The following is a 13,342-nucleotide window of genomic DNA, read 5'->3' as shown; positions in this document are numbered from 1 at the left end:
TATACGACCCGAGTAGGTAGTAGGCGCACAATGTAGTAAGTAGTCAGTCACATTATTGTCAGCTTAATACATTTTAAACTCCATACGAACTTGGTTTACACAAAAGAGTGAAAACATTATAATTTCACCACAAAACGGAATTCATCAATTTCAAAAATCAAATTGAAGATATTCCTACACGCATACGGAATGCAATATATGTACTTATCGCATAAAAAAATCAGCTTAGTTGTTTAATTATAATGCTATTTTTTCTCTGTACCCTATTACACGGATTTAGCCAACTACATATTTTAGTCACACACGGCATTATTGGTAAATACATTCAAAATAAATATACATACATATACATAACCTGCATTTAAAAAAATGATCACAGGAGTGTCCCTGGTGTATAATTATTCCAGATCACACGAGTATTTATTTTGAGTAGATTTACTCGGGTTAGCTATGTGTTGCCGGGAAACGTCTGGAAATCAAATATTTCATTCGGCAGCGGTTCATTATGATTTCACTACAGAAATAATTACAGCCTTGTCCGTCTCGGTGGAATATTAAAATTGATAGCAGAAAGGAGGTCTAGGCAGTCTATTTGATTCGTCGAGGGTTTTAGAATAAATATTAGGCTCGTAAGTGCTCGCCGTTTCCGAAAGACGAGGCTTTACATATTCTTTAATCGATACGTGTAGTTGTCAGATAAAAATAAATTGGTGAATTTCTTATCTGTGAGAACATTTTTATTTCATATGAAAATATAGATAAGCCTATATAAAATAAATACATTATGATATAGTTAAAATATAATTTTGTCAGCCTTCATAGTGTGGTATCCTGGACGGATTCCTAATCCAGGGTCTACCAGATTACCCTGGATTGGAATATGAGCCGCAAGGGCTTGCCTTTATATACTCGTCGCTGACAGACAGATCGACATACTCATTCCTGAACATAAATAAGATGTTCGTGTCCGCGACTTACGCTCGGCTGCGTGTGGCGCTGCTGCTTGGGGGGCGCGGGGGCGGGGGCGGGGCGGGAGGGCTGCGGGGGCACGCGGGACAGGCGCCTGTCCACGGACGCGGGGCCCGAGGGGGCCCAGCGCGGGCCGTTGGACACGCGCGGCAGGGACATGGCGCCCCCGCTCCAGCCGCGGTACTCCACCACGGGGGCCGAGGCGCTCGACGAACTCCACATGCCGCCGGACGCTTCTCCGCCTCGAACCGAACACTACGACACTGGCAGCGACTGAGTAGCGCTCGGAAAGGAATTCGGATTAACCAGCCGAAACATCTAATCCTCGGTAACGATAACGAAAATCACTAAGCCAGATAACGGCCTCATGAAACAATAGCGTGTACGCCACGTAACGTACTCCAAAATTCACAAAACTGTAATGGCGAAATGAAGATTTTTTTAAAAAAAAAATTAACAAAATCGCCGGCGTATACCGTAACTACGGTGTCGAGGAAATCGAGATAAGGCAAGATCAATCGAAATCTGATAAGAGCAGAGACCGACACAAAGAAAAACACTCGTCGAGTAGAGCACTAGCGGGTATCCACTTCACACTATGAGCGGCACGAGAAAGGACGGCCAGCGCCAACAGCACATTCACTTGGTCGCGTACTGGAGCGTATCACTACCTTCGGCGATAATCGCGGACTCGATACGGTGCCAAAAGCGGCGCTTATCGCGAACGAGGAATTTCGCTTCATCCATCGAGATTAGATTCCGTTATGCACTATGGATACGCTGCAATGACACATAGTGGGTGACATACGACGACGGACCTGCACGCTACGCGGAAGACGTCCAGCGATGACCGGGGCGAAGAAGACAATAGTGGATTGCGGTCGGTGAAGCGACAATAGCAGGTATGCGCTGAATAGTAATTGGACGCAATACCGAACCGTGCAGGGCTTCCACACCCTTGCCTCCTCCTCCCAGGTCGGCGATTAGGCATGCTAAGCACGTGTGGTGAGTTCTTCGGCAAAAGCTTTAGGACGTGCCACGAAAACATCCGGTAGGCACGGGATTTAGGAACTTTCTTATCACCTCATTTAGATTGAGCAATACGCCCGGTACGTGGGATGTGCTCCTCGGAGAAGCCTTGAAACCGAAGCGTACCTTATGGCATTTTGGTTAATTATGTATCCCAAGGTCGCGATACTTCCAAAATTCTCGAATTTGTAATTATAACATTGAGAATTAGGAAATAACTCGATAGTGAATCGTTCGTGGGCAAGCAAGTATAACGCGGGAAATTAAAAATACTATAGTCTATGCAACTCTCAATTTTCAATGTTTTTCAACTATCCCACGACTTGTGTTTTTTCTGCGGACAGCCAAAACAAAACTAATTCAATTAGGAAAGCAATTTTTATCAATATATTGTATTGTAATATCCAACAAGAAATTTAAAAAAAATCTAATCCAATAGGCCGGAAACATGGAGACTGTATAACGTATATAAGTAATTTATTGACAAGACTCGTGAAAATTCATTTTTATTTATCACCGCAATAACGTGTGAATGAGCAAACGGCAAACGCGCGATTATTGTTTTGTTCACACCAAGTTACATTGACCGACAAGTGCCATGTTACATTTCAATAAGCTGCTCAATATTCACGATCGCTGTTAATTCTCGCCATTCGGACAACGCGGCTCCCTTATTAAACGCCGAAAGCGAGATTACATCTATCAAAATAGGTGCGCGTCCACGGGCTGCGGGGCACGCACAGGCCTACCGAGTTATATAGCTGACCGTACGCGTGACTGATGGCTTTTTTTTAACTCACCAGACGAAACTACGCGGATTCTTTTCAGTTAGCGGAGCAAAGAGAAAAGCGATATGAGTTGTAACGGTGTTATTACTGTGGAAATAAACGATGTGTAATAAGCACCTCCCAAGTGTGACGGTGGATTTCGTATACAAAATATTTCGTTTATTTGAAAGGCGAAAAGAAATTCAAACAACGTGAAAGTGCAGAGGATTGCATCATTGGTGATTTTTAAAAGCGTAGACGCCAAGAAGAGATTTTTTTCGTATTAACACATTGTTGTAGTAGTTGTACTAATTAGGGTCGTATACTAATCACAAGTAACCGCAAGCCTTACTCCGATCTGTACAATGGTTGTTGGCGTCTCGTGATCTACCAAAAGTAATAGAAGGCTTAGAAGCGTCTCCCGCTCACTACCAACAGTATATTAAAGACGCTTTCAAGCGTTTCCCGCAAACAATGTATTAAAAACAATCACAATCAGTACACGGATATTTCATTCAATGAAAAAAAAATCGAATGAAAAAAATGAAAAACACGAAGATTAATATAATAAATCCTCGAAAACACGAAGTTACACATAAATAATAATAAATATACGTGTCATTGCAATGTATCCATATAGCATAATATCAAACCAACCAAATTACACAACAGTATACAATGAGTAATAACAAACGCGTGCCCTGCGATTGAACTATAGCGCAGGGGCGTACTAGGTCGTCGGAACCGACGCGCACTACGGAAACTGGGGACGAGCAAGACCAGGCCCCTGGACGTGCCAGAGGGATGGTTCTCCGAGGGTGACGCGGTGGAAGACGGAAGACTGCGTATGTCGTACGTTGGAAGTGCGCAAACGGACGCACCTCGGCGGGCACTGAGCGGCGCACCATGGCGGTAGCGTTTCTTTTTTTCCACTCGGCTGGCCGGCGCCTCTGGAGGGGCGGTGGAAAGCGGCCGCGTGGAAATCGGACAAGACATCACTCATTTGGTTCTTGAATTAAAGTACTCGCACACATACACGAGGGAAGACCCCGTCCTCGGAAAGTGCCGAAAAAAATCCTTAAATTACCAGCCTGCAAAAACTTCATTTCCTTATCTCTAATGTGGGGGTCGTGAAAAGGCGAAAAATTTCCAGAAATATTGATGATTTTTTATACAAAAATTGCACTGTCGATTGCTAACACCTTTCCTAATTTTATCTATGATCCTTATCTCAGGCTTGCATTCTTTCCTTATATCACCATTCAGAGGAAGACAGAGGAAAACTTGGCATGATCAAGTATTTCAAATAATTGAAATTGGTCAGGTCAAGTTTATATGTGGAGACGCATGAATGTGGAAGAGGCGAAGATTGTTTGCAAATACAGGTTGGTGTGGCGTTATAAAATAATAGTAATAATTAATTTGGATAATTTATACAGCGCCATTTTCGTAAAATATAACGTCAAGGGCGCTTCAATGTGATTGAATCGGGGAAAAGGACCTAGTGGAAAAAAAGTAAAAATGCGTTTTTAGTTCATCTCACTCTCACTATTCCTAATAACTGGTGGAAAAACATTATACGTCATTGGTCCCGTAACAGTAAATTCACGCTCGCCAAATTTAGTGCACTGGTTGCGATCTGGTAAGATCACTTTGCCCATAGCAGTTTTTGTGGCCGATCGAAGCGTGAGAAGTCAACCAATTCGTCAATTCGTCAACCAATTCGTCTGGAATACACAGCTCTTTTAGATACTCTGAGGCCTTATTATGTATCGAATGATACGTGAGAAGACAGAGTGTATAGTCAACCCTTTCGGGAAAGCATAACCAATGCAGCTGGTGAAGTAGTGGGGTGATGTGACTGAATTTAGAAATGAACTCTACATGGGTAGGCAGAGGTCTGCGGGAAAGCGACGCGAGGGTTTACTGTTATTATTATTTTAATTCAATCAAAATTAGCTGCCTGTACTTTTTAATCCAAAATTTATTAATTTAATCCAAAATTGTATTTAATCCAAAATTTATGCAAAGCGAAATACCAACGCAAGATTGAAAATCTATTAAGAATTATATAGGTGTCGAATCGCTGAAATACCACGCGTCACGTTTGGTCATGGACGTGAACCGGCTGTCGTACAAGATGCTAATCCCACTGTTTAAATATTTTATTAGAAGTGCTGCACCCACTCTGGTAATTAGACAAAAGCAAAAGAGGTTTATTTAATAAATAACGTGTCTCTATTAACACTTTCAAACGAGGCGAATGTTGGTCTTGGGAGAAACATGTAATCAGGTTACAAATATGTAGATTCTTCAAACGTGTAGTAAGCAAATGCGGTGTATCTATCTTAAAACACGATTCGAGGTACGTTTAAGATTAGAATCACAGAAATTATTATTTTATTACACATGATTTCACAGAAAGCATTAGCAGGTTAATTGTAATAATAAAAGCATTTAAACTAAGTTAATTTTTCAAAAAAAAAAAAAAAATTGTATAGGTTTATTATAAAATAAAAAGCATATTAATAGAATACCCGCTATGTTCGTATTCTACGATCCTGTTAAATATTTAACCTTATAACAAAAAATACAAACAAAAAAATTAACCGGCTCCTCATCCCCTGAATTCTACCCTTAATTAATTTTATTCATCACATTTTCTAGTAAATCACCAGCGCACGTGATCCATGTGCCAAAAACCCAAACACAACCACCACGGTAGCCAAAAGCGCTGACCACTACACTACGGTGGTGGACAGTACCTATCTCTAGAATATTCAATTATTTATTAATGGTGTATTTATGAATCAATTACGAATCTGTCGAAAAATACGGTTATGATTACGTTACCATTTTCTTGACCAATATTAGACGTTCCGTCGATTTTTGACTGATATAAGATAAAACAAATTATACTATATGAAAAGTGACAGCTGCCATCGATTAAAGGCAGCGTTTGTTGGCAAGTAAGTTGTAAATGTCCGGTTGTGGTCCCGTGGTTAGTGTCGCGGAGTCTTAAGTCAGAGTTTCTGGGTTCGAACCCACTCAACCACGATTTGATACCTTTTTTAACAATGAGCCGCTTAGGCTCACAGAAATAGTGTGATATTGAAATATGTATTATATTTTTGTAAATAATAAAAACAAAAAAATATTTTTATTTTAAATGATAAGAAACAAAAAATAAATATAATAAAATAATAATAAAACCCTTATCCGCACCCCAGTGGTGCATAGGGCACTGCGTCATATAAACGCAATGTTATCTTGATCGTTAACACATGAAGGAAAGGTGATCAGCCCTCCGCTTCAGGTACCTTTTTTAGGGTAATATTGAATAAATATGACAGTGAAAAAATCACTTATATTTATTTTACCCCCTTCGGACTCGAACCCGGGACCTCCAGAACGGTAACCGAGCGTGCTGACCATTACACTACGGAGGCGGACAAAAATAAATACATTCAAGTTATTGCTCGTATATGTGTCAAAAGCGACGTTTGCGGTATTCTATCCTTTCTGATTATACACGTTGTATATTCCCTTTATCGCCGACTACTATTATCATCATTACAGTTAAGTGGATAGTTGTGTTCGCCTTTGTTTCAACAATCCTTACCTATAAATAAATCATTTACAATTGAAATCTCCGACAGTTAAAAAGCGTAAAGACAGACAATTTTCTATACAGATATAAATACATTTATTAAAAAAATCGAGATAAATAATTTTGTCTTTGATAAACGTAAGAAATAACATAAATTCATTAGTATTACTAATGGATTTGACGTTAAATTTGTGGAATAATATGATGATTTTAATATAAAAATAAAACACTTGTATAAGACCACTTTGACTTTATTAATGTTAAGACACGGCTAGTTTTGAGAACCACAGACGTTCGATATTATTTTTCTATTATTCTTATATTATATTAAGTGGTCTTAAACGAGTGTTTAATTTTTACATTTGAAAATGTTCATATCCACAATATTTTGTGTGACAATATTCAAAATGTTGTATAATTATACATATTATAAATATTTTTTTACTAATCATATATCGCTCACTCCTTTCAATAACGTCATATATAAAAAAAACATGATTTTTCAGGAGATCGTTTTTAAAGTTTAAAAATATAATAAAATGTATTAAAAATAAATATCGAGCCACTTATTGAACTTTTTACTATGCAACAGATCTTTTAAGGTAAAACCTGAAGGTTTTTTCTCCATTTGAAAAATATTTAGTTTATTTAAAAAAACAATCAAACAATACCTTTTCTTCAAAATGTAAAAACAACACTTTCTGCCCTATAGCGGTAAATATTAAGTTTAAAAATATGCCGCTTTTGCTGGGATATAGGACATTTTCTGGGCATTCCGAAAACATGCACAACTGAAAATTGACGATTTTTGATACTTGACGTTGTTGAAAGGAGTGGATATGAGAAATAAATAAATCGCTGCCGAAAACTTACACATAAAATGGCGTACGAATTGTATATATTTGAGCTACAAAAAATGAAGTAGTGTGCAACCACACAACTACATAGACAACTCAATCATGGGTAGAATGGTAATTTTTCACATGCATAAAGTCTAAACTTAAACCTACCATGACGGGTCGTGAACCCTGTAAATACGCAGACATTTGTATTCTTCGTCATCTTTGTCGAGATACCAAAATGTTCATATACATAACATTTTAAATGTCATTAAATAATACAACTAACTCCATGTATGCAAAAACAGGTCCGTTTAAAAAACAACGCCAAGTTGTATCCCAACCAAACACGCGTGCCAAACAAAATCGTTAAGAGCCAAAGCTACTTTTCACGGGTCAAGGACATACGTAAGTGTTATTTTCCTATAGCTCGAGTAATTATCCCATAGTCATAACAATGTTCAAAATTAAAATAATCAATCTTTGCAAGCATCGGGCAAAGCTATTAAAGGAACTTAAGTGGGTACCAGGGTTGGCCAACGTCCGGTTTGCGAAAAAAGCGTCCAAGTTTCGAATAAATACTTAAATCAATACCTGAAAAGCTTTAAACTGAAAGTACTGTACTGTAGTTTTTATGTAAAGTCTAGAGGTGGAGACTGACCGGAGCATTTCGTCGTAACATAACGTCGTAACATCGCTCGCGGCGAGCATCACCAAGCATCCGAAACTATGGATGGAGCGCTCGGCTCGGTGTACTGACTGCCTGAATGCTCGCATCGTAACATGTTACGTTATGACGAAATGCTCGGGTCAAGCTTCACTCTAAAAGTCATTGGCACGACTTCTAGTGACTTTTTTTACTGTCTTTGACTTATTAGATTTAAGTTTTGTAGCGACATTTCTTGGTGGAACTTCATTTTATAAAATAAAATAACATTATATAGTTTTTTCCACATAAGTATATGTTATTTGAGCAGTGACCAGATCATTGACTTTTATTACATTTATTGCATTTGATAGAAGAGCCTGGAGGCAGTTTGTGGATTCCATATGCTTCACATAGTGAGCGGATATGGTAAAGTGGAAGTAGTAGTGACTTTTATTGAAATGCAACGTAAACAATAGTTATAGTAAAGTTACAATCAAACAAATAGAACCAATATTTTTGCAAAAAGAGTTTTATGGAGAGAAAGATTAGAAAATGATGGGGATCTTATAACGCGTATTTTTAAGTTGTTATAGTCAAAAATGTAGCCAAAAATTCATCACTCAAGAGAATTTTATATAATAAAATAAATTATATACATTATTTATGGGGTAATTGTTTCTCAGACACATATCATCACTCTCACTCGTTTCAACAGCGTCATATTTCAAAAATCGCAAATTTTCAGTTGTGCATTTTTTCGAAATGATCAGAAAATGTACCATATCCCAGCAAAAGTGGCATATTTTTAACTTAATATTTACCCGCTACAGGGCGGAAAGTGTTGTTTTTGCATTTTGAAGAAAAGGTATTTTTTAATTTTGTTTTTTTTTAATATATTAAATATTTTTCAAATGGAGAAAAAACAATCAGGTTTTACCTAAAAAGATCTGTTGCACGATAAAAAGTTCAATAAGTGGCTTGATATTTATTTTTAATACATTGTATTATATTTTTAAACTTTAAAAACGATCTCCTGAAATAAACATCCTAGAAATAATGTAATTCTGTACTTTCTGGGAAAGAACGAATGCATACCGTTCAAATGTTTAATTAAACGCATGTTTAAAATTTGAACCGAATAGTTATGTGCAATAATAATTGACGCAGTTAAGATTCGAATCCCAAACCCGGATATCGATTCAAGACCCGCGTAAAGTATTTATCAAATTATCGACGTAATGGTGCATAAATATCTCGATAACGGCACCGCCAAATTATTTAACGGCATACCGGTTCAACACGCCGCCGTACCATCATCTCTGAATTTGAAATAAAATTAAATAAAAACAATCTCGGCCAACTGAGAACGGCCTTCGGGGTCGGTGTTCGGACGCTCGCCATTAAATTGATAAAACTATTGCATATTATTTTTTTGACATCTCATCATAGGTGAAGAAGAATATGGAAGTCTGGGCAGTCACGGGACTTACGACCGTCTTGGGCTGGTTTAAGTGAATGCTTTACACACGTGTAACATTCACCAATTCTACCCGTGATTGACAACCACACTATTCAAATTCATAGAAGTTCTATACATTCTCGTATAATCCAATTTCGAAACATTGTACTTGAATCACTAGAATATCCACTGGAGACATCTATTGGTGAGATGAAGATGCTATTTTATTGAGCAGAAACTCTTTTTGAAAATCTCTTTTAGAAAATTTGTATGTGAGGTCCAAATTCTGGATTATAATTGCATACAGTAAATATTATTTTCATTTTATTAATTTAGGTTATAATTTGACCAGAAAATTTGTTTACAACATTTTGAGCGTGTCCAAATACTTTGACATTTTGAGTGTGAACAAGTATTTGGACACCTTCAAATTGCAACTTGGAAATGTGTATTTCATACTTACACTATGTGGCTTTAACGAATTTGCATATTTAGTAGATAAGGCTGAGGAATGAAAAAACAGCGCGCACCTGTTATTTTGTATTGATATATTATGAGCGGTTAAGTGTGTGGAAAGAGAATACAACTTATTACGTTGATGCGGTAATACGACAATGAATATAGCAAATCTGATACATAAATACCATCAATGAAATTGTATAAATAAACACCGTTTTTGTCAAAACAAAATCAAAATAATTTCATTAATTGATTCGGCAAGTCGTAAAATCTATCCATTTTTAATTTAAGTTTTACGTATTTACTAAGCAAAACATGTATTTTTTTTGACATCTCAACATAGATGAAGAAGAATATTGAAGTCTGGGCATTTACGGGGCTTACGACCGTCATAGGCTGGTTTAAGTGATCACTTTACAAAGTGTAGCATTCACCAATTCTACCCATGATTTTGTATTAGTGTGTGTATAATTCGTGGTTTTCTCTAAGGTGGGCCCTAAGCGAATCTCATTACCATATTTAAGTAAAGCATCATCATCATTTACTTATAACTCTCAATTAATATCCAGACATGATACGAAACGCTTTCCAAACGTATTCAAATGAATCGGTTCAATAAATAAACTGATACGCGACGACCTCCCTTAAGCTTTATTTATAGAGACAGCCAGCAATAACCATCCGGCCGAGCGTATTTCCGTGGCGTGGCAAGCTTTAATCATAACTAAATCACTTCACTCACTATCCCAAATTATGTAAAATCTAACCTCAGCATTTGATAGCGATATTCGCAAACTCAAAAACACGGCGGCCGCACTTATTTGATGAAGGCATAGATACATACACCAAATAACGAACATATTTTATTAATAGATTTATATTATCCACTGACACTTCGTGATGGAATTGCATTTTTAATTTATTATTAGATTAAAACCAATATTTTTAGCTGTCTGATGTCTGATGTCAGATATTTTTAGCTGTCTGAACCAGTCTGATGATGTCGGTAACGACGAAACCCGGTCGCTGGTCAAATAAAAAAGTGGAAAAGCTAAAAATATTGGTTTTAATCTAATAATAAATATTTTATTAAAATTAAACACTTGAATATACCACTTTATCGAGTTTTATTTTTATTTACGACTAGTTTCGAAAACGACAGATGTTTTCATCAAACAACATTTCATCTTCTGGTACAAATTAAAACAGTTTTAATTTGTACCAGAAGATGAAAACATAAATAAAAATAAAACTCGATAAAGTGGTATACTCAAGTGTTTAATTTTAATAAAATAATCATGTCATTCCACAAAGTTAGTGCCGAATCAATAAAGAACATATTTTGTTTACAACATTTTGATTGTGTCCAAATACTTGTTCACAAAATCTGGATTTTCTCCAATTACAGGAGTTATTTTCATATTATTTTTTATCTCACCAAAATATGTCTCTAGTGAAGTTCTACTGATTCAAGAACAATGTTTCAAAATTGGTTCATATATATAGAACTTCCAAGAATTTTAGTAGTGTGGTTGTCAATAATGGGTAGAATTGGTGAATGTTACACGTGTATATGGTGATCACTTAAACCAGCCTATGACGGTCGTCAGCCCCGTAAATGCCCAGATTTCCATATTCTTCTTCATCTATGATGAGATGTCAAAAAATAATATGAAAAATAACTCCTATAATTGGAGATAATCTAGATTTATGAACAAGTATTTGGACACACTCAAAATGATGTTATCAAGTACTGTTATGATATCAAACGAGCCGCGGATAGCGGAGTATCAAAGCAACAAAATAGCGTAATATTTCGAGGAATATAGCGTACAATTTCGGGGAATCCAAATACCACACATACTAGCGCGTAAGTAATGCTAATATCTAGATTTTCGATTGGAACTTTGTGCGTCAAATAAAAAATATATACATGCAATTCCCTTATTAATGAGTTTCTTTTTATGATTGTGTGCGTGTAACTGATATGCCGTGTTGTTTATTGACACTTTGCTGACATAAACGAATAAATTTTTCGCTTTTTAAAACAAACATGCACATACTCGTGTATTCTCGATACTGTTTTCTCTAAATAGTTGAATTCGTAAAAAAAAAAACGAAGACACGACACTAATGCATTAGTAACTATCAATAACCAAAAATATTTCAGCGCCGTGTGACTGTTATCATTCCCTGCAACTAATAACGTATTAATTTATATATTAAATATTAAATCTGATTTATGTATTAATTTTAAATCAAACACAGATTTTTTGAGTCTACTAAGTTGTATTTTATTAACAAAAACACATAAAAAATTATATTGTGACAATTGTTTCGCCTTGTTAGGGCATTATCAAACGAATGTGAAGATCAAATGGACTACGGTCCTTATGTAGCTATACAATTCTAAGTGACAGTTTTAACACGTGCAGCAATAATTTATGGGAGACAACAGTAGCTAATGGGGGGTGTAGGTATGTACCCTTATATTTATTTTCTGGGAAAGGAAGAATTTATTGACATGGCCATATTTTAGAGAATTAATATTTTAAAGCTTAATACAATTGTTGGTAATATTATTTTTAAGAATTTATATATGTAGATGTAATTATTAGTTTATCAATAACAATATCAATATGAATCTGTGTTTGATTTAAAATTAATACATAAATTAAAATGGAGTTCTACAAATTAAACGCCAAATCAATAAATTAAATCTGATTTTTAGAGTTATATTCTTCACGGCGCCTGCCTCTCTGTCCTGGAACAACTACTGGACTACTATGATTCCAGTACAGTCGCAAACCGTCATGAACATCAAAATAAATTTATTACGTCCTTTGTGCTGGATGCGGTCAATAAATGGTCAATTGAAAATACGAATCGATCCCGACTGGGCGTAATGGAAATACCATAACTCAAGAACCCGCATCGACAACATTCAATGTGACAATTTAAAGTGGTTGAAGAAACAAATCGATTTGCATTATCGTTTCGAATGAATGTTGTGGTAAGTCTTATAAATGTCATACTGATAGTTTAACCTTAGATAGCTAAACATTCGTCCACGTGACGATGCCCTTCTGCAATGCAAGTCAAGTGCATTTACTTCCCTGCATCCCGCACCCGCCAGGTTTTTTTTTTTACGGAATAGTGATTTATTGTTAAATGTCTCTTATATTCATTCCTAATAGACTAAACTTAAGTGTCATGTAACCAGTTACTATTTTTAATACTTAAATACTTTTGATAATTTTCACGTTTTTAATTGCGTAGTCCGCCTGACGAATGTTAGTTACTATGTATCTACAAATAAAGTTTAGTTATCAAGGGTTAATTTTTTCATAAAAAGATAATTATTTGTGTTTTTATTTTTTACACAAATATTTCAATTTCATACCATTTCTGTGAGCCTAAGCGGCTCATTATTAGAAATACGTATCAAATTGTAGTAGAGTGGGTTCGAACCGAGAAACTCTGAGAAGAGATTTGGTTCTCTCTGATCTGTATCCCATATCGCTCACTCCTTTCAAGAACTTCATAAATCAAAAAACTTGA

General features: G+C 36.1%; 1 protein-coding gene across 3 annotated transcripts in view; it reads right to left on the bottom strand.

Moving 5' to 3' along the window:
• Positions 1-13,342, bottom strand: part of GckIII (Germinal centre kinase III) — a 172,500-nt gene that overhangs the window by 135,881 nt on the left and 23,277 nt on the right. Inside the window, exon 1 of one of the 3 annotated variants that reach the window (XM_088264962.1) lies at positions 979-1,311. The exons of the other annotated variants lie outside the window; for them this stretch is intronic. Within the exon in view, the coding sequence (XP_088121088.1) occupies positions 979-1,191 (213 nt within the window). The 5' untranslated portion in view covers positions 1,192-1,311. Of the gene's footprint in view, positions 1-978; positions 1,312-13,342 lie in introns of those variants that run through there. 3 annotated transcript variants of the gene reach the window in all.

This window comes from Brachycentrus maculatus, unplaced genomic scaffold (assembly GCF_059751285.1).
Source record: "Brachycentrus maculatus isolate JH-2025_06_01 unplaced genomic scaffold, ASM5975128v1 h1tg000240l, whole genome shotgun sequence".
Lineage (NCBI taxonomy): Eukaryota > Metazoa > Arthropoda > Insecta > Trichoptera > Brachycentridae > Brachycentrus > Brachycentrus maculatus.
This window is presented reverse-complemented; position numbering and strand designations above follow the sequence as displayed.